The sequence below is a fragment of the Ziziphus jujuba genome, chromosome 7 (genome assembly GCF_031755915.1).
Source record: "Ziziphus jujuba cultivar Dongzao chromosome 7, ASM3175591v1".
NCBI lineage: Eukaryota > Viridiplantae > Streptophyta > Magnoliopsida > Rosales > Rhamnaceae > Ziziphus > Ziziphus jujuba.
In genome coordinates, this window is record NC_083385.1 from 3,741,687 (window position 1) to 3,763,873 (window position 22,187).

Below are 22,187 nucleotides of genomic sequence, written 5' to 3' on the forward strand. Positions count from 1 at the left end.
ACCGATTTGTCCATGGAGTTGGTCAAAGAAGACATGAACTATTCCATGCAATCTCCTTAGAACTTTGTGGTCTCCTTTTGTTGTGACACAGAAGTTGAAATTGTGATCATGAGGCCACTTTTGGCAGTCCTGGGTAATCATACGATTTAAGAGTGATCAACGGAAAATGGATAGGTAATTGTAAAATTAAGGGTTAGAATCGTAAATTTAGTTGTGAGTCGAAGACGAAAATTCCTATATAGATTCAGTCTAATGACGCTAAATGCGTTGTAACTTTTTGCCTTGAAAGTAATGAAAGCGGCACTTAATTTCTAATTTTCTCACTGCCTAAATTAACAATCACATTCCACTTTACTTATATAAATTTATAATTTCTTCAATCCTTTAAGCCCCACTAACCTTTTAAGATTTTCTCTTGTCTCATTAGAAGATTTATAATTTTGTACTTTTTTTTTTTAATTTAAAGTAAAACAGACAATCTCTTTTTAATTACTTTTTGTTCTGATTAGAAAATTAAATCAGTGATGTTATTCTGATATAAACCAAAGTAAAACCTCAACAGATTTATTGCTATACTTCTTTATTTCTGTTTAAATATATAACTTTAATAAGTCAGTATAAAAATTATATTATTTTCAAGTTCAGTAGTTTTCATTTAAGAAGAACAATGATGCAAGTGAAGATTTAATACTTATTAATTTTAATATTTGCTAAATAAATATATATTAAATCTCACTTATCGTTGGTAAAAATCATTGAAATACCAATTTTAATACACTTTTTTATGCATGAGACGTTGTGTTGTCGCATTGTGGTAAAAGACAACTGTTTTAGATTAGATTATAAGAGCATTTTCAACCCTGCGTTGATATAGCTCAAAAACTGAAATTTTGGTGCAATTTTGTTCCAACCATTCTTAATTTCTTGTATCATTTTTGTTGAAGTGAATAGTATTGCATTACATTTGGTGCAATATTGTTAACGCACCAAATTACTGTTCATTGCTTCTTTTTTTTAAAAAAAAATTATAAAATAATTTTCAATATTATAACAGTTTTATAAATTTTATTCTAAATGCACATTTACAATAAAATCAATTGCTTTTTTTATCAAAAAAATCTTGTAATTTTAGCATATTTTTAATTAATAATATTAATTTTATATAGAGTAAAATTAATATGTAAATAATACGAAATGTTAATTATAATATAAAATGTTAATATAAATTTTTTTAATGAAATTAATTAAAATCACATAATATGCAATTAATGAAATAGATAAAAAAAAGTTATAAATTTTAAAAAATTAATATAAAATGTAGATAAAAAAATAATATAAAAATATTCTTTTTATGTTAAAGATGATGTAATAAGTTAAAGAGAAATTAATGTTTAATATAGCTTTAATATCATTTTAATTCATTGGATTGGAGATGCTCCAACCATTCCTCAAGACCTTTTTTATTGTTATTTTTGGTTGTTGTTGTAAAGATTTCTTTATTGACTAGGAAACCAAATTATAAAGGTATTTTATAAAACTAATTTTACACCTTAAATAAGAACAATGATACCATCATCTTATTTATCATTTTGTCTTTTTCTGATATTGAAGTTTCAGAGATTTACAGATATCTATTTATGAATACATATAGTAGAATCTTTATATTAGCTAATAAAATCCAACACATTTCCTTTGGAGTTTCTGACTTTTTGGCAGAATATTTAAGTCATTATTCCAGTGCTACCAATAGAAGAGGTATAAGAGCTGGAATATTGCTTATAATTCCTTTTATTATTTCTATCTAAACAAAATTACTGATGTTTGTAGCTTAAATATTCAATTAAATAAATGAGACAACTAATAGGGAGTCACGGTGGTGGGTACACCTAAAAACATTTTCTTCCAATTTCAAATGTTTTCTTGCTGTATAATCTACTTTCATAATTTTATTTTAGGAAGCAAGTAGAACCTTTCAACACCACCTCCATGTCTATTTGCAAATCTTTATATGTAATAATTTCGATAAACACCACTCAAGTTGAATTATTTATATGTTTTAAAGCCTAAATCAACTAGTCAGTATCATATCAATTTTATCCAACCAATTTGGGATAATTGAAAATTCAAACAATTATATTTTTCTTAGAAAACATTGGAATTATTTTCAGAAAACAAGTCAAGCAAAGAATTATATTTGGACATGAAAAAAAAAAAAAGAAAAAAAGAAAATAGATTTGGAATTTTTTTTTTAATTTATTTTTTGTTTTTAAAAAAGAGCGGTAGCGCATAATAATGCAACTGGGCGAGAAAAGCGGTTGTCACTGGAGAGCACGATCTGGAAGGCCGTAAACGGATAAATCATAAATAGATAGATACAGAAAACAGTCACACGGAAACTCAACCTGAAAACAATGACAGTGACAATTTCGTAATTTTAACCTCCCTCCCTCTTCTTCAAAACTTAAAAACTACATATATCGATGGTCGACCCCACAACCCCCCCTCTTCTCCCAATCTGCAATTCTCTCTCTCTCAGACTTTGTCTCTTTTAGGCCCACTGCCCATCACTTTCACTCTTCAAAGACTGCCATTTCTTCTCTCTCTCTCTCTCTCTTTGTTCTGTTACAGTAATTCTTTGAAAGCAACGAAAACCCCAAATTTTTGACATTTTGACTCGCACAGAGCCACCGGTGCGTGTGCTTCTTTTTTCAATCAATGTCTTGTTGAAGGCGAAGAAGGTCGGCCATAGATGGCTTCCAGTGCTCACAGAAACGCCGCTCAAAGGGGCAACTTGAAGTTGGATCGTCCACTGAACCTCAGAACGTCGTTTAAGTCCAGACTTCCTCAGCAATCTTCTGGATCCGCTATTCGCCGGAGCAGCCCTGCATCATTTGGTACTGGAGGTTACAAGGATGACGGAGGTTCGTCTTTTGTCGATTTCAATTTTCTCATCCAAATGCAAGTGCGACTCAATGCGCTTCGCATCATTTTGCTGTTTATCGCTTATCATTATTATTATTATTATTAAAATGTTCAAACTCATTATTGTTGAGCAATCAGTTACAGTGGCTTTTATTTTTCTAACATGTTATTTGCTCTAATTATTAGTTGTTAATGTTATTTGGAACAGTACCTGGAAGAGTTCGTGTGGCTGTAAGATTGCGACCCCGAAATGCGGAAGAGGTGGTATCCGATGCAGACTTCGCTGACTGTGTGGAATTGCAGCCAGAGGTATAATTACTATTTCTGAAATATAGTCTGAATTAGAATTGTGATTATACATGTAAAATTTTATGTTCATGTTGTAATTGTAATGACATGTACACTAAAAAGTAATTTTTTTTTATTTCTTTTCTCATCTCAGCTTAAACGGCTGAAACTTAGGAAAAATAATTGGGATACGGACACCTATGAATTTGATGAGGTTCTTACTGAATCTGCATCACAGAAACGTGTCTATGAAGTTGTTGCTAAGCCTGTAGTGGAGGTTTGTTTTTCCTCTTTCTTATTTACTTCTAAATGCCAGTCTCAATCATGTTTGATATACTTTCTGCATTGCTGGTGATTTTGAGCTAACAAGTTTATTTCTTTGATTGTTAGAGCGTTCTGGAAGGTTACAATGGGACTGTGATGGCTTATGGTCAAACAGGAACAGGAAAAACATTTACACTTGGACAGCTAGGAGAGGAAGATACATCCGATCGTGGAATAATGGTTCGATCAATGGAGGATATTTTAGCCGATATATCTCCAGATACAGATTCTGTATCAGTCTCGTATCTGCAGGTTGTTGGTCCAAATCACATTAATTATAAAATTGTATTGTGTGGAGTCTTTTTATTCCTGATTATGAAACATTTTGTTGAATATGTTTTAGTCAATTAGGATTCTAAGCTCTTAAAAATACGCACTTTTTTGGTTTCTTCCTCTCAGTTCTCTGTTTTTATCATGTCTTTTTTTTTTTTGAAGCTGTATGAGTCTTAATATTCATTTTCTCTGCTAAATTGTGTAGCTTTATATGGAAAACATTCAAGACCTTCTTGATCCAACAAATGATAACATCCACATTGTGGAAGATCCAAAAACCGGAGATGTTTCACTCCCTGGGGCAACTCTTGTAGAAATCAAGGACCAACAGACTTTTTTGGAGTTGCTAAAACTTGGGGAAACACATCGAGTTGCTGCTAACACAAAGTTGAATACCGAATCTTCTCGTAGTCACGCCATTCTAATGGTGAAATGATTAGCTGTCTCTATTTGTTTATTTACTTGCTATTCAACAAATGTTACAGTATCATGTTGTTATTGATTACTGTTTGCGTGCTTTGTGTCATATAGCTGGAATCTTGATTTAGGTAGGTTTGTTATAGTGCAGGTACATGTTAGGAAGTCTGTGGTGGGAAGTGAAGATCATCTATCAGGTGAAAATGGTGAAACCTCTCACTTGATGAAACCTTATAAGCCAATGCTCCGGAAGAGCAAACTTGTTGTGGTAGATTTGGCAGGTTCAGAGCGTATCCACAAATCAGGTGTATACTCATACCTGTAACTATCTTTTTGTATATCAGTTCCTTATCCAACTATGTAGATGCTGTTTGTTGTGATTAAAAGTGACTCATGTTAGACAGCATCCTTCTTGTTCTTCACTTTTTTTTTTTTTTTGGTGGTTTTTCTTTTGTTGGGGGGGGGTGGTTGTATGTGTTTCCATCATAATTGCGTTGGGTGGTTGTTAGTCTCTTTTTCCTTTAAAATGGTCTGTTCTGGTAAATGAGATCTGTTTGATGTTTTTTTTTCAATTCTTTGTCAATGATCATTGTTAATCTCTGTCCACTATTAAGATCATCAAAGAATCTGGTAGCTTACCTTTTTATGCACAAGCTGGAAAAGAATGGTTAGAAGATAACTTTTAACTTGAAGAAGATATGTGCACCTATATTTGCTTAATGATTTTATATGGCATTTGAAGAATCAATATACCTTGCCTAATGATTTTGTATGGCATTTGAAGAATTAATATACATTATTTTATGAAGTACTTATTTATGGGTTAAACCCTCTGAATATGGTGAAATTAATATCATTACTTCTGGCAGGAAGTGAGGGGCATATGTTAGAGGAAGCTAAGTCTATAAATCTTTCTCTTAGTGCATTAGGGAAATGTATAAATGCTCTGGCAGAGAATAGTGCTCATATTCCAATCCGTGACTCCAAACTTACAAGATTGCTTAGAGATTCATTTGGAGGTGAGAGATATCATGTCATTATAAACTCTGCCTGACCAGAGTATCTCATCAATATCAGCTATGATTCTGATGTGCATTTTTTAAATCCACTACTATACTTAAGACATCTTTGAAGGCATCTTAAGCTAGTTTTAATGTCACTTTGATTTTTGATTCACATTTTCTATTCATTCACAGGCTCAGCAAGGACTTCACTAATTGTTACTATTGGCCCATCTCCACGCCATCGAGGGGAGACTGCAAGTACCATATTATTTGGACAAAGGGTTAGTTCTCAAACTTAGGAGGGTGCAAGCTCTAGAGTAGGAGCATATATTTTCTGTGATGCATATGATACTACTAATTTACCATAATGAAACTACAACTAGATCATGTTGATCTTTTAATTTTTATTTCGTTATAAGCATCTTATTTTAGTTATTACATGTAGTAGTTCTCTGAACTATAGATGTAAAATTTTGATGAGAGTTCATATTACGTGACTGCTTGAGTAAACAATAGATGTTCTTTAATCTTTTCTCCTCTTTGACAGGCCATGAAGGTGGAGAATATGTTAAAGATAAAAGAGGAGTTTGATTACAAAAGTTTGTCTAAAAGGCTTGAAGTACAACTGGACAGGCTTATTGCTGAAAATGAAAGACAGCAGAAAGCTTTTGAGGAAGAAATTGAAAAAATAAACTTAGATGCAGAAAACCGAGTTTCTGAGGTTGAGCAGAACTTTGCAGATGCACTAGAGGTCTGTTAAGCATTAATAAAAACATCTCTAAACCAATTAACAAACTGATAGCGGCTGAAGATCTAAATGCCTCAGGCAGAAGGATGGAACTCTTCTGTGTTTTATTATTTCTCTAATTGATGTTCATGCTTGATTAGACTTTATTTCTATTTGTAAGGGAACAAAGTAAAGGAAAGAAAAGCAACAAATTATGATACCGACAGAGCCTTGCTCTTTCAATTAATAGTTTGCTATTTCTCTAAATTTCTAAATTTCTCTCTTTATCTTTGTGTAGAAGGAGAGGCAAAAATGTCAGATGGATTATATGGAAGCAGTTAAGAAGTTGGAGGAGAAGTTGGTATCAAATCAGCAGAAGTGTGATCATGGTGGTGTGTTTGATGTTAAATGTAATGGAGAGGTAGTCCCATGTAGAATAACTTCTTGTGTCATTAGGTATCATCTGAAAGATGATACCTGTGTTAAATATTTATTTATAGAAGACAATTTTGCATATCACACAAGATATGCTTGTTGAGATTTGTCAAGGACTCAAGATTACTTGGTGCTTATTCATCGTTGTAAACTTATGCTCATTTATTTAGCTTTCTTGTGATTCTATCTATTAGCATGTTCAAGATTATCTACTTTTGACATATCAACTATCTCACAAAGCAAAAGCAATTTATTAGTTCAAGTTCATGCACTTTCATTCTCTGGAGACTCTGTAGATAAGTTCTGCTTAATGTATATATTTGGTTTCTGGGCAGTCAATAAGTATTATTTATATGTCTTTTTCCTTTTAATTATTATTCAGGGACCTGGGCATTCTTTTCCTGATGATATTGATGAAGTAAAAAAGTTGCTCCAAAATGAAATTAATTTAAGAAGGATGGCTGAAGAGGAAGTGAGAAATTTTAAAAATCAACTAGGAGAAAATACACAACCAGGGGTATGGTTTTTACCTAAGTTGTGTTGTTTACTTACATTTTCGGGACTGTTGTTTTAAATCATGAGAATGATAGATACAATGGACCACCTTTGAGGTATTAGGCAGGTGGAGATGCAGAGATTTTCAAGCTTCGCAAAATGCTGGAGGAGGAGGCACACCAGAAAAAGAAACTTGAAGAAGAAATAATAGTATTACGCAGTCAGTTGTTGCAATTAAGTTTTGAAGCTGATCAGGTAGTCAATTGATAAAATATGAATGGTTGAAACATGTCATGAAATAGGTCCATGGATTTTGCAGATGATTGTTTCTTAATGTCCATACTTGCAAGGGACTTTTTGCTTAGCTCGTTAACAGTCTAGCTAATAAGTTCTTGAAAGTTTTCCTGTTCAATATTTCTTGGTCCAGCTTAGACTTCAAATTATACCACATGTTTAACTTCTAAAAATTTAACCCCCTTCTCATTTGTTTGATGTTTCTAGATGAGAAAGTGTTTTGATAGAGGTGGGTCCCAAAATGGAGTAGATGCATCCATGTCTCCAGTTAGGCATTCCCAGCCAAAAGACATTGGTAATGGATATAAGGCACCTTTTTCAACACTGTTTGAACAAGGTAGTATAAATATATGCCTAAAGCAATGTTGACAGCATACCTTTCTATCCACGGGCAATTCTCATTTTGTGTTTTTTTATCTAATATTTCAACAGTTGGATTACACAAGATATTGTCATTGCTTGAATCGGAAGATGCCAATGTTCGTATTCATGCTGTAAAAGTGGTGGCCAACCTTGCAGCTGAAGGTGGGTTATCAATTATATGACTTGAAGATTTCTTTCCAGTGTACTTCGACTTCATTGTTACTCTTTGGTCCTTCTATTATTATTATTTCCTAAGCTATGGAAAAATTGTACAATTTTATAATTTATTTCTCCTGTGGTGTTATATGTTTTACCACAATCAATTTGCACTCATGTGTGATAAACAGAAACGAATCACAATTTTATAATTTATTTCTCCAGTGGTGTTATATGTTTTACCACAATCAATTTGCACTCATGTGTGATAAACAGAAACGAATCACAATTTTATAATTTATTTCTCCAGTGGTGTTACATGTTTTACCACAATCAATTTGCACTCATGTGTGATAAACAGAAACGAATCAGCAAAGGATTGTTGAAGCTGGCGGTCTTACTTCCTTGCTAATGCTTCTTAGAAGCTTTGAGGATGAAACTGTGCGTAGGGTGGCAGCTGGTGCAATTGCCAATCTTGCAATGAACGGTAATAATTGATTGATATTTTTTTTTTAACAATGAAGTGGCTTCTTTGGACTTAATTGCTTATGGGTTGGATTTCTTCATTTGGGTTTGATATGTTTCCTTCCTGTCTGGGATAACAGAAGCAAATCAAGAACTTATAATGGATCAAGGTGGAATTAGTCTGTTATCATTGACAGCTGCTGATGCTGAGGATCCTCAAACTCTCCGCATGGTTGCCGGAGCTATAGCTAATCTGTGTGGCAATGGTATGCTGCGTCTTTTGTGCATGTAAATTATTTCAGTTTTAAGCCATTCATTTCATTGAGTTTTTTATGTTGTTTTTGCATGATGATGAGTCCTCTGTTTTTGGTACATCCACAATTGTACATCCATGTAGTTTGATCAACAAGGGTATAATAAAACAAAGTGGCTAAAAATGAAAGTTTTATGGTCTATCTGATTCTTTAAAGTGTTTTCCATTTGCATTTTTTTCGATTTTATATATGCTGAAGTTGGCATTATCATAAACCTACAGATAAGCTGCAAGTGAATTTGAGGACTGAAGGTGGTATTAAAGCGTTACTAGGAATTGTTAGATGTGGGCATCCTGATGTTCTTTCCCAAGTAGCACGTGGAATAGCCAACTTTGCAAAGTGCGAGTCACGAGCATCTACTCAAGGCAAGCAAATGTGTTTAAATTCGATTCGTTGAATGTCAAAAGTGTTTTGTGCTACTGGTGCATTATGGTTTGCTGTAGCTGCTGAAAATAGAACATGATCATTGGTCTAGCTGATTGGTCTAGTAAAAGAACAAAGTCACTGGTTTCTTGTGTTTATGGTTTTTCTATTAGGTCAACAAATATAAAAGTTAAATGTTGCAAAGGCAGTATTTATTGTTCTTAGTCCAAACTGCTGAATGTCTCAACAGCGTTCTCTTTTGTGTTAATATGCTGCTGCCTTTCTTTAGGAGTGAAAACTGGGAGATCTCTTTTGATAGAAGATGGTGCACTTCCATGGATTGTACAAAACGCTAATAATGAGGCTGCTCCAATCCGGCGTCATATTGAGCTTGCACTCTGCCACTTGGCTCAGCATGGTGAGTCACATGTGCTTTGGTATATAGTGGCAGGGTTATCAAAGCATGAATCATATTGTGTGTTTTTTCTTTCTTTACAAAAAGTGAAATGTCTAACGTATCAAGTCCTTATGGTATGTAATTATAATATTACGTTTATCATGTTTCTTTAACATATAGTTTTCACATTTGCAGAAGTGAATGCAAAGGACATGATTAGTGGAGGTGCCCTCTGGGAACTGGTTCGTATATCACGTGACTGTTCAAGAGAGGACATAAGGAGTCTTGCTCGTCGGACTTTGCACTCAAGCCCCACTTTCCGGTCTGAAATGCGGCGGCTACGGATAGAGTATTGATTATCTCATGGTGGGATTCATGGCGCAAGAACATTCGACTAAATGTTGTATAGACTTGATTCACGACTATATTATATCTCTCGCAATTTTTGTGTAAAGAAAGCGAGACTTTAGTTTGTAATTCATATTAGCTCAATTGAGCATTTATTTGTTATTGTAGCTCTTAAAATAGTTAGCTGCCTGATGGTTAGTTTTCCTTAAAACAGTTTTAAAGGTCGACGCGCCCCGTATGGCGGCTTTTCTTCCAATGTTGTATCAATTGATTTTATAAGCAATGAAATAGCCATTAACCTATTTGTGTCGAAGGCTAAAATTGATATGATCATGAACAATTATGATAGATAAATATTAACAAATATTATTGGAAAAATACCAAATAGTACTCCATCGGTGAAAATCATCACCAAAGAGTTGGTATTTTTATTTTACACACTATTTGTCCACATATATATATATATATATATATATATGTTTTGTCAAGTTACAATAACTTTTACTTGGGTGTACGAGAGGTGTATATATATATATATATATATTTTGTTTTTGGTTAATAACGAGAGGTATATATTTGTCCATATAGGAAAAGGAGTATTTCATAAATACTGTTGAAAGACAGGTTTCGAAGGATAATTAAAAAGACAGTAAGCTACCTTGTTAAAATGTTTAACAAATTTATACGTATTAAAATATTATTAATTGATAAATTTAGATAACTTAAATATACAAAGATAAACTTTTAAATGAATAAATAAATTAATTAAATAAGAGAAATCGTATTAAATGTTATATAGTTTATAATATTATTTGCAAAATAAATTCATGATAGCTATATCTGTTTTAAAAAAACCAAAAACAAAACTTCTATTATTGGGCCCAAAATTGGAAATACTAAGCCAAAAACCATCTTGTAAGCTATTATTCGGGGCGCTGAGAACTTTATTGTTGGGCCAAAATTGGGAAATACGAAGCCCAAAATCTTCATTTAAGCTATATCTAGCGCAGTGATATTGGGCACCAGGTGGATAATCAAAAGCCCAAAATTGTCTTTTAAGCTAATATCGAGGGGTATCACCATTGGGCTTGATTACGGTTTGGTAAAGTTCTAATAGACTTGTGCACGTTCGGGGCACAAACTGGTGTATACATATACATATATATATATATATATATATACACGTTTCGGGGCACAAACTGGTTTATATAAATATATATATATATATTTATATATATTTTGGTTTTTTCCTTTTCCATTAATTTTAATTTGTGATTTTTTTTTTAATTCAAAAAATTAACTATAAGAGTAAAAGGGAGAACCTGTTATACAATATAAGGGGTTAGGTAAAATTCCACACCCCTTCAAGTTGATAGAGAGCTGCTTTTATCTTGCAATGATTAAATGCCAGGGTCCGTACATATTGGCTATATATTTGTACCATATAATCGTTTGCCCAAATCCTTTATTACATTTGATGTAGCAACACGCTTTGCGGCGTCACAAAATTCCCATGTTAAAAACAAATTATGCGCAAACTTCTCTTCTCTTTTCTATGAAAGAAATACTTTAGGTTTATAGTTGCGAAATAATAAACAATATACTGACTTGTTTTTGTCGAAAGAAATTAAGTAATCAATTCATTCACTACACTATAACTAGGATTAAATAATACAACAATTTCTTAATCAATTCTTTACAACAATTTCTTAATCAATTCTTTCTCCTCCATTTTTACACTTTTTTTTTTTTTTCGGTTGCTATTTTCTTATTGGAGATCCATGGCTGGAAGAACTATAGTAAATAGAAATTACTCTCCCTTAAGGATAATTAATTAGCTATTGACATATAGTCATCACATTCTAATGACAAATATACATCGCTACACGAAGACAACATTAATTTTATGTATTTAAACTTAAAAAAAGAAGAAGGAAACAGCTTTTTAATACATAACGATGAGTGGAACTTACTGCAGTTAAAATTGTTCTTTAATTAGTACTCAATTAGAAGCTCAAAGGTATCAAACAAATTATATTATTACACTATGGAAGAAGGGTTAGCTATAAACTATAATTAGTTAATTATTTTAGGGAAGAGGTTTTGTTCTAGATACCATCGCACCGCATAGTGAGAAATATATAGATATATTATATATGTACATACATACATACATACAAATATATATATATATATATATATAAGAAGAGATGAAAGGAACCTGTTTTTTGGGATCTTGAAAAACTGCAACAGGTTGGAAATGCTAAGCTTTTGTTTATATCTCTAAAGCGATTACCAAAAGATCGAAGAAAGCAAAAGGGCAAACAAACATTTGGAGAAAAGGAATGGAATCTTCTTTATATTTTATACCCACAGACATAGTAATTTGATTGTACTTCAAAAAAAAAAAAAAAAAAAAAATCAAAGTGTGATGCTCGTTATGATGAACTGGAAAAGAATTTATGAATCATCTCAAGCGAAAGTAGACATGGTCCACCTAATAATTAATCACCCTTTCAAAACTTTGTATACTATATTTCTAATTAAGTCACACACACACACACACACACACACACATATATATATACGACCCCATATTTTCAGGTAAAACCTTGGACCAATCAATGCAAAAATATATTAAAAGGGCGTGCGGTGTATAGGCCTACATGCTTGCGTTTGGAACAGTAATACTACTGCTTTCAAATTATTGAAGAAAAGCTTGTATAGTTCGTATCTGAGAATACAGCATAACAGAAGAAGGAGAAGAAAAAGAAGAAGCTATGAAGGTGCTTGGTGAATAGTGCTTTTTCTTTTTATAAAATGAGAGAGAGAAAGAAAAAGTCCGTACTTTTTTTTTTGGGGGTGAGGGGATAGAATAAACTTGGGAGTAAGCAAATTAATTGTGTCCAAAATGAAGACGTAGAAATGAGCAACTTTTTCTTTGGTTAATGTTTTCAACTGAGAATATCTCTGGAAACTCTGGTTGAGAGCAGAATGAGGCAAGCTATCTTATACAACATATAAGAATCCTAAGGGGAAATAAAACAAATAAAAGAAATTGGAAGGAGAAAAGAAAGAAAAAGAAAAGGATATGCTGGTAGTGGTGGAGTTTGCATTTGTATATAAAGAAGTAGAGAGAGAAAGACAGAGAGAGCTAGGGTTTCAACTTCAAGGAGCATCCATTCCGGAATCAAGACAAAAACCTGTTTTATTTTATTTATATTTTTATGTTTTATATGAATACTTACCTTTCTCACTTTGCTGATTCACTCCACTCCTTTAACTTCTCTCTGGTGGCAGCGAGAGAGAGAAAGAAAGAGACTTTAACGCTTGCTTGAGGGTCTGTTTGTTCTGGTTGTTGCCTCGAAAAGGAGTTTTTTTACAGAGCAGCGCACGTGTGACCCAGTACCCAATGTTCATCTCTGCCTCCATGATAAACCCTAATCAATCACAGAGAGAGAGAGAGAGAGAGAACCCATTAGCCCATAATATCCTATCACCTCATTCTCTTGAATTCCGCCACCCTTGAAATGAAAGTACACACTCTCTCTCTCTCTCTCTCCGTGTAACTTAAAGTACAACTGATTTCTTTCACTGCTTTATTTTCAATTCTAATAATAATTATTAAGAAAAAGAAAAATTAAAGAAGTCGTCATCGAGTGTCGGAACTGAAAAAAAAGTCTGGATGCAATGATGGGTGTTTAAAACAAAAAATTTAAAATACAAAATAGAGATAGTTAACTGAATTTGAGTTTTCTATGCGGGAAAAAAACTAATAAACTGCTAATAGTACTATCATTCAAACTAAAAAAAAAAAAAAATGTCAATTAATCAAATTAACTAAGTAATCCGAAAACTATATATACGTATTTTAGTTTGCTTGTTTAGTGCTTGGATCTAGCAACAGAATCAGAAACTAGTTTTTTGTGTTTTCTTTTTGCCTGCAAAGAGTGAGTGAATGGTTAATTATCAAACAAGTTATAGCAGAGAATTGCACCAGAAAGATGGAATAGAGAGAGGACAGACAGACAAAATGGATTGCCATATTTTGCTGCTACTTCACCTCTAAGCTATCTAGCTAGCAACCAATATCAGAGTTTGGGGAAGATTCTGAAATGGAGTAACCATTAAATCGGATAAAATATCGGAAAACCCCCACCCCAAAAAACTCATAATTTTGTACACATTCTTCTTCAAAAGATGGTTGAATACCGTGATTAACATCTCCAATTAATTAAACATAACTAAAAAAAAAAACTTTGTAATAAAAAAAAAAAAAAAGAGAAGAAATGAAGAAGAAGAATGAAAGCTGACAAACAAAGGAAGAAAAAAAAAAAAAAAAAAAACTGAAAACACAGTCTTTAAATTTTTTTTTCTTCTCCATCAATAAGGAGGTCGAGCTGTGCCCCAATAGGCGGCCTCAGCTGGCAATTGACTCAACAGATTCTGTTGCATCCCATATGGATTAGGATCTTGCATCAGCTGTTGCTGCTGCTGCGGCTGCTGCTGAGGCTGTTGTTGCTGCTGCTGCTGCTGCTGCTGCTGTTGTTGTCCTCCACAGATTCCAGGAGATCCAAGACCTCCGCTCCCCGGCACCGGAACCTGAGCATCGTCTTCTTCAAGAGGAAGCCTTTCATATGCTGCATTACCAAAAGATGCAGCCATAATCACCACCGGACCCGATGCCAGAAGCGGGCCCACCACGCTTCCACCGACCACCTGGCCTTGTCCACCGGCCAAGTATATGGTCAATCCCGATGCTGCAGGTGGAGCCGGAGGAGGTAGAAAAGAACCCGAAAGAGAGAGAATTTCGAATCTGCCATGTAAAGTGACCACGGCCCCGGGAGAGGCTGGTTGTCTAAGAGTGACATTGGTGACGGTTCCGGTTCCACTTAGAATGCAAACCCCTCTCTGACGACGCCTGGCGAAGTTGGAGACGCACTCCATGATATCGCAGGTGTTGGCGATTTCCATCACGTGGGATCGGAGAGCGTTCGCACTGTCGCGTGTGATGATGATGGGTGGTTTGGGTTTGTTCTTGGAACCTGCGGGTCTTCCTCGCGGCCTTCTATTGAACTCTGTTTCTCCCCCGAATTCTTTGCCTCCTTCAATGGTGTTGGTGGTTGTGGTGGTGGCCGAGGTGTTTTCGTCACGATCGCGTTTTTGGCCACGGTTTAAGCCGCTGTTCTGTTCGTCTTCGGAATTTTGCTGCTGCTGTTGTTGTGGATGGTGTTGGAATGGATTGTGAGGGTGGAGATGGAGATCTCTTGAAAGAAATGGAGGTGGAAGTGGACGCCCGTGTGCAGCAGCAACTGGATCCATGTCTTTTTGTCTTCCTCAGACCTCGAACCCCGATTAATAGCTAAAAAATCTAAGCTAATTGAAAGAGCTAAGGAGAGGAAAAGAAAGAGTACTCTCTTCAGGTATGCTTATGCTGCTTCTGGGCCTTATTTTTCTTCGTTGGTTTTTCTTCTTTTTTTTTTTTTTTTTTTTTTTTTTTGAGGGGGGTACTGTGATGAATCAAAAGCTGCTAATTTCACCTAAGAAAAAGGGGAACAGAAAAAGGGGTAAAGGCTTCTTTGTTAGCAAACCCACCAAATTTTCAGCTGAATCGACCATCGTTCTCCCAATATCCCAACCTCATCAACCTCGAAGAATAATTAAGTTGTGGAGAAGTAATAATTGTCCTAGTGTGTGAACCATGAAAATGAAAAGTGAGATTAAAAGTTGTTGGTTTTGGTTGAAAGTTTGGGCGAATTAGAAATGAATCTAGTAAAAAGAGAGAGAGAAAGAGAGAGAGAGAGAGAGAGAGAGAGAAGGGGTGGAGCTTGGGATTGGGTAGGAGGGAGGGGGATATGAATGAATGAGAGAATGAAGGAGGAAGGAGGAGGGGTGTTGTGGGTCTCTTTTTTAGTATTGGCTTTTTGGGTGTGGCGTTGTTGGGTTAGGGTTAGGTCTAAGGTATCGGATCGATGATGGGTTTGGTTCTGGTAAGACAGCGTGCGCATGGGCGGTGTGGTGGCCCCCACCTCCCTCCCCTTTCTCTCTCCTTTGTCTCTCCCTTCCTCCCTTGAGGGCCCTCCCACAACACCCCATGTTCTCTCTCTCTCTCTCTCTCTCTCTCTCTCTCATATTCATATGTTCATATGTGTCTTTGTCTTCAGATTAAAAGCGCCTGCAGCCTGCCACACTATAATATAAAGATCATCTTTCTCCTTCATTTTCTTTTTCTTTTTTTTTTTCCCTCCGCCACTTTTTATTTTCTCTTCTTTTTCTCTCCATTCTCTTCCCTCCTAAAGTATTACTTTTCTGCTTCCGTTTGCCTAGCTATGTTCTTTAACATACTTATCATCTATATACACCATCCTTCCCATTTCCTTAATGATCTCCTTCAACAATCCAAATCTATTTATAACTTCCTACATATATATATATATATATATATCTTTCTTTCAGTAGTTTTGTTCATCTTCGATTATCCTCCAAGCATGGCTATTCGCCCATTCAAACCTTAAAACAGAAGTAGATTCAATATATTTATGTTTACACATCAATATGCAAAGCAATAGCCTGTGGCTTCTGATCTTTAAGTTCTAATTATGCAACTTGCTGTTGTATAACAAAACGGCAGCTTAGCCTGAAGATTTCAATTAATGTTTAGATCTAAACGAAACTTCTATATAATTTTGACTCATTTATTACAAAATTTTGACTGATGCAGATCTTAATTTAAAAAATAAAAATAAAAAATCAAAGCCATAACATGAACCAAAGAAGTTAGCTGCTGGCTTTGCTTCTTATTAAAGCGATCATGAGTGGTTGAAACTTGAAAAAGTTTTATCCATTTCATACCCAGAGCAGGCGTTTCTGAGCAATACGGACACAATAGAAAAAGCAAAGTTTTTTGGGAAGATGGCTTTCGCAGGAAAATAAATATAAAGGAGAGATCGAAATCTAATCTCCAGTTTATCATATATAAGATAGTTTCCCGTTTTCTGCAGAAGGTCAGCAAGAAGCACTGTTTCAGAAGCGTGGGCTTTTTGGTATTAGGTGGCATGAGCAGGGACTATTATGGAAAACCAAAAAGAAGAGATGTATGAGGGTCAGGGTCGGTAGACCCCACCCCTGAACAATTGGGGGTGAGCAGGAGGGAGAGTCAGGGCGTGTCTTAAGGGCGACTCTCGTTTTAAGGGCTTTTTTTTTTTAAGAATTTTTTGGGATGATGTTGATGTTTTTGAAGTTAGTGGGTCCCACTAATTTGCTGACAGCATAGACGTGGCTTTTCCCCCGCTCCTTCCTTCCCAGCTTCCACTCTCCCTTTCGCAGGCACACCACGCGCCTTTATCATCTTATTAATCGTCACAACTTCAAGCTTTAAGTTACACAAATAATAAACATTAATTTCTAAATAATTAAAAGAGGAAATTAAATTTTTGTTATGAACACGAGGACAATATGTGCACCGATATACAGCATGGTGTCTGTATATAATTCAATTACTTGGAGCTTCTTCACAGATTATATATGCACAGGTGGTCGAAAGTAATTTTTCTTTTAATAAATTTAGACTGCAAAGTGCATATACTACACTTTCACATGTCTTGCAACTTCCAAATTCCTAGATGAGACATTTTGGATAAGTTCCAATTTTATTTTGTGAAAAAGAAGATTTTTGTCCGTGATTAAAGAAATATATATAATAATAATAATAATGCATAAATAATATTTTTAAGTGGTGTATGGTTCTGAATATGAAAATGAATTATAATTGGGAATCATAATTTATAAATGAAGATGTGATTTATATTAGAGGTGCATAGATACAGATAAGTACTAAAAGGAGGAGAAGGAAGAGAGAAAGTGGGGTGTTTGACTAGAAAAAGACAAACTAATAATAAGATTATGGTTGGCTGGGGGAGGAAATCGAATTGAATTGAATGGGAGATTCATTCATTCATTCACCAAAATCTAAAAGCAGAGGCACCGTTGGATTTTGTCTCCTTGTTGCGATGGTATCACGTAAGCACCCCAACTTCTCACGTGCACTTCTATCTTCTCTCTCTATGTCTCTCTCTGTAATTTTTTCCACGTTCACCTCCTCTACCTGGTTGCTTTCCCTTTAAGTACCAACGCCTTCACTCCCGGATTGCAAGGGAAGTTCCTTTTACCACCAAACTCATCCCCCTCTCCCACTCCCTTCTAATTACCACCACTATGCGTACACATTGCACATTTATTCATTTAAGCTTCACCATTGTTTTATGTTGTTAAATGTTCTATATTTTGTTTCATAATATATTAAATTTTACTTGCAATTTATGTGTTCAAAATATTTACCAAAACAATTCAAACAACTTCAAGTTCAAATTTGTAAGTGCGATCATATTGCAGTTGAAGTTTAATAGTTGAAAAAACAAAAAAGTTGCAAAACTATAGACATATAGATAAGTGAATCAAATAAGTTCATTGGAACTAATTCGGTAGTATTATTGAACAAATTAAATAGAAAGAGGTAGAAGAGGGTTTTAGAAACATAAATGATAAGAGACGCAATAGGCACACACACACACACACATATACACAGAGTGTTTGACCGCATCGTCCAGGGTGCAGAGTGTATGTTGAATGGCAAACCAGAGCGTGTGGGCGTGATTGAATATGAGAGAGAAAATAAATGTACAACCACAGAGAAGGTGCTGACAGTGACAGAGAGAGGCTGAGTGAGAGTTAACGGCACGAGTGAGCGAGCGGCGTTTGTTGGTTAGCACATAGCAGAGAGGTCGAATCGAATGAAAGCTTATTGGGAGGGAGAGAAGACTTAAAACTGCAACACCCACTCACTACCTGTCACTGTCTCCACACCTCCACGCTCTCTCTCCTCTTTCATTCCCACTATTTTCATTTCTGCCATTGTTTCTTTTACCTCCACGTCGGTTTTTTGTTTTGACCTCTTAAAATCCACACAAATATTTTACCCAAAAGAAAAAATAAATTAATTAAGCAAACGTATTATCTGCTTCAGAACATACCAATATATATACAATTAAGCTTTGCTATTACCAAAAAATAAAAATAAAAATAAATAATTATAATACAACTAAGCTTGTTCTTATTAATGTCTTCCAGATCCAGAGGAATACAATTAAGTGTAGGTTCCCCCTTTCCACTTAATGTTGACTAATGGGATCCGTCAAATACTTTGCCACTTTCGTTCTTCATGATTAATTTGTACATATAATGTGGCTTTTAATCGAATTTTGCTAAAATCCCAATCTAACAAAGGTTAAAACTTATATACTATGTCCTTTCAAGCTTCCTTTTGTATACTTCAATTTTTATTGTTGTTATTTAATTCAGGTTTAATTTATAAACGTATAAATCCTCCTTAAAATTCTGTCCAAATTTTATTATAATATCTTCTGTTTCAAAAAAAAAAAAAAAAAAAAAGCGAGATATGCTATTCTGTCTTCAATCCTCATGAGTGTAAACCCCTAGCCGTTGCAATTGCAATTCATCATTAGCTTATTGGACGTGGCTGCGAATAGAATTTAATTATATATTTAAGCATTCTCAGATAATGGACTTTAAAAATATATCACAACATAAGGCAGAAAATATGAACGAAATTTTTCGGTTCTTATCCCTCTTTATATTGCCAATAATCTTTCTCTGGCACCAATATGAATTGTTTTGAAGCAAGAGAAAGAGAATTAAAATTAACCCTTCCTCGTATGCTGAACTCTTCTGATCACCTCCATTATTTGTAATATTCTTCATTCATAATAGTATTATACCGACAATCCATAACAACATTTTTCTTAATTTTCTCTAATTTGCTTCCAACATTGAATAAAGTAGTTAAATTTTCCTTCTAATGATTATGTTTTTGAAAAGAGATAAACTACAATTTATGCATATGTTTTAAGTGCAAGAATGTCAACCATATAATTAAACTTGCAAAAAAGTTTTCAATAATACTATATATAGCTGCAAAAGAAAATTCATATATCTTTTCAATATTAGACAACCTACGTACTAATTATTAAACCTATTCATGCACCAACCTTTCGAACTGTTAAAGAAGTGCCTTCTTGACTGGACAAAAGCTGAATTGGTTCGAAACTAATGTCAATAGATGAAGCATATACATATATATATATATATATATATATATATGAAAGAATAATTCTTGACAGTGACACTCCAAACAAAAACAAAAAACTTCTTTGGGGTACAATTCAGCATCCCAACAACTAATTAATAGCTACAAGAAAGAATTTAACCATCAATATTTCAACTTCAAGATTTTTGTACATAAAATTACGCTTTTAGATTTTGATGATATTTATATATAGGGTCAAATCTAATAACAAAATAACAAATACACAAATGAGTAAATGTATGCATCGCATCTATGTATCTGAATTCATTTGATTGGGAAAGGCGTTGAAGCATCACAATAAACTTTTAACAGTACACATGAACTGTTTACGCAAATATTAATTGGACATATGCAGTTATTATTGGTTAACATCACATGATCATTATAAAAGGTTTTCAATGGCAAAGTCATGAACTATATATATATATATATATATATGTGTGTGTGTGTATATAGTAGGCCTTCACTAAGGGGTATATCATTATCCAATCAAAGCTGGTTCAACTGAGAGAGAAAGAGAGAGAAATTGGTGATTGGACGAAGAAGAATCTAAAGTAGAAGGGGTGATCTCCGGGACAACCGGTCCGCCTTCTTCTCTCGTGCACGTTACTTTCGTCCCTCTCAGCGTATTTTAGCCAACTCTCTCTCTCTCTCTCTCTCTCTCTCTCTCTCTCTCTAACAAATGATAATTAAAGACCATAATATTAAATAATAAAAATTTAATGGATAGTGCTAACATCGCACTCTCTTCCCCCGCAAACAAACAAGGTAAGATGCATTCCATTATAAAAAAAACCCATCAAAACACGGTGTTATATATAATACCTACAAACCATCGTTTTCTTAATCAGTCAACGCTGCTCGATCGATCGCCCCCACCAACCTCTATTTTTTTTTTTTTTTTTTTCCTTTGCTACTGAATTCGAAGTCGTCTTCACCAACAAACACCCTTTTATTTTCTTTCTAATATCCCCACGATATCAGTATTTTTTTCTTATGTCTCTACCTATTCAATTAATAATATACATCCTTATTTTTTAGACTAGCTGTTTCTCTCCTAAACCTTCATATATTTTCCATTTTTGACTTGTATTTCTTTTTTTCTTCTTTCACATTTTTCCATACCATTTCAATCTTACATAATACAATAAATTTATTTGTTTATATGTACATGTATAATTATATGTATATGCATAAGAATTCTCAAGTTAAAGAATTTTAGTTTTAATTAAATCGTCAATTTCTACCTGTCATGTGTTAAGGATTGCCCATATTCAATCTAAACTTTTATATTTAAATTCAAATATTAATCAAATTTATATAATAGTTAAATATTTGCTATTTAAATATTTTAATTTAATTAAATAAAAAATTTTCTGATTAGAGATTTTTTTTTTTTTTTTTTTTTTTGTTTTTGAGTAAACTCTCTAATTAGAGACTTACTTTGTATATGTATATATATTTATATATATATGTATTGCATGGTGATTAATGGAATAGGGCAGGTTCAAAATACAGCCAACTAATGAGTTATTTATATGATTGGTTTTGTTGGAATCATGTAGTCATTGCGCACGAAACAGATAATATATAGCTCTGTCAATTTCTTGTTGTTTTCATGCATCCGTTTGTTAATTTTCCAAGCGACGATGAAAAAAAATATATAGCTTAAAATTTTAAAAATTATCTCAGAGAAAAGAAAGTTTTTACCTTTTAGAAAAACTAAAAAATAGTTCTTTACTAATTTCTATTGGTTGGTTGGTTGTTTGGCCGGAGAAACTATGAACACAAAAATATGTATATATGTACATATATATCTATATATATATATATATATATATATAAGATAGAAGAAAAACTTTATGTTAAAAGACGTGAAAATCATTAGTTTTTTCCATTTCTTTCTCTTTTTCCTATTACATTTCAAGCTTCGAACATGGAGTTAAGCGTTAAAGGAAAATTAGACCTAAACGCAGTCAGTACTTCAAAAACTTTAAATAAATTATATGTCCTACAATTTTAAATAATTTTCAAAATGCAGTCAAAAAATAGTTTTATGATAATATATATAATATGAACACAAATATTGAAATAAAAAATGATTTCCAAGGCCTAGAGATTATTGGGTTCACAACTACAATTAAAAGTCAAATAACGTCAAGTTCACGGGGTTTATGAAGACAAAATTAAGGGTGTTTGATTTATTTGTGTTGAATTTTGTGAACATATTAATTAAGTTTCCAAGAAAGACATAGTCTTCGCTTTAGAGAGAAGAAGAAAAGAAAGAAAATATTAGAAAACTGCTAAGAAACTTTGGTACGAGTGCGACAAATAATATGGTGATACTTATCTTAATCAAATTCCAACTTTTTATTTTTTATTAAACTAATCAAAACCATTATCTTGTCCTAATAAAAAACTATATTAGCAAAAGCTCATC

General features: G+C 33.7%; 2 protein-coding genes across 2 annotated transcripts; one reads left to right on the forward strand and one right to left on the reverse strand.

Moving 5' to 3' along the window:
- The first annotated feature begins 2,483 nt into the window (after nt 1-2,483).
- Nucleotides 2,484-9,887, forward strand: LOC107407862 (kinesin-like protein KIN-UB). The gene is made up of 19 exons (XM_016015187.4): nt 2,484-2,921; nt 3,131-3,231; nt 3,365-3,487; nt 3,601-3,786; nt 4,013-4,234; nt 4,376-4,529; nt 5,094-5,243; nt 5,421-5,509; nt 5,776-5,979; nt 6,254-6,376; nt 6,773-6,907; nt 7,009-7,140; nt 7,387-7,516; nt 7,612-7,704; nt 8,060-8,185; nt 8,304-8,429; nt 8,699-8,842; nt 9,130-9,258; nt 9,433-9,887. The coding sequence occupies exons 1-19, from the start codon at nt 2,750-2,752 to the stop codon at nt 9,591-9,593; spliced, it is 2,700 nt and encodes an 899-aa protein (XP_015870673.1). The 5' UTR covers nt 2,484-2,749; the 3' UTR covers nt 9,594-9,887.
- A 3,861-nt stretch (nt 9,888-13,748) lies between these two features.
- Nucleotides 13,749-15,784, reverse strand: LOC107407524 (AT-hook motif nuclear-localized protein 22). The gene has a single exon (XM_016014812.4). The coding sequence runs from the start codon at nt 14,905-14,907 to the stop codon at nt 13,969-13,971; it is 939 nt and encodes a 312-aa protein (XP_015870298.3). The 5' UTR covers nt 14,908-15,784; the 3' UTR covers nt 13,749-13,968.
- Between the last annotated feature and the right edge of the window lie 6,403 nt (nt 15,785-22,187).

Bases quoted from the DNA above. Each gene is read 5' to 3' on its own strand.
- LOC107407862 (XM_016015187.4), top strand. From the start codon at position 2,750: ATGGCTTCCAGTGCTCACAGAAACGCCGCTCAAAGGGGCAACTTGAAG. The intron at 5,980-6,253 runs GTCTGTTAAGCA...ATCTTTGTGTAG, and splicing joins ACTTTGCAGATGCACTAGAG to AAGGAGAGGCAAAAATGTCA. The intron at 7,705-8,059 runs GTGGGTTATCAA...TGTGATAAACAG, and splicing joins GGCCAACCTTGCAGCTGAAG to AAACGAATCAGCAAAGGATT.
- LOC107407524 (XM_016014812.4), bottom strand. From the start codon at position 14,907: ATGGATCCAGTTGCTGCTGCACACGGGCGTCCACTTCCACCTCCATTT.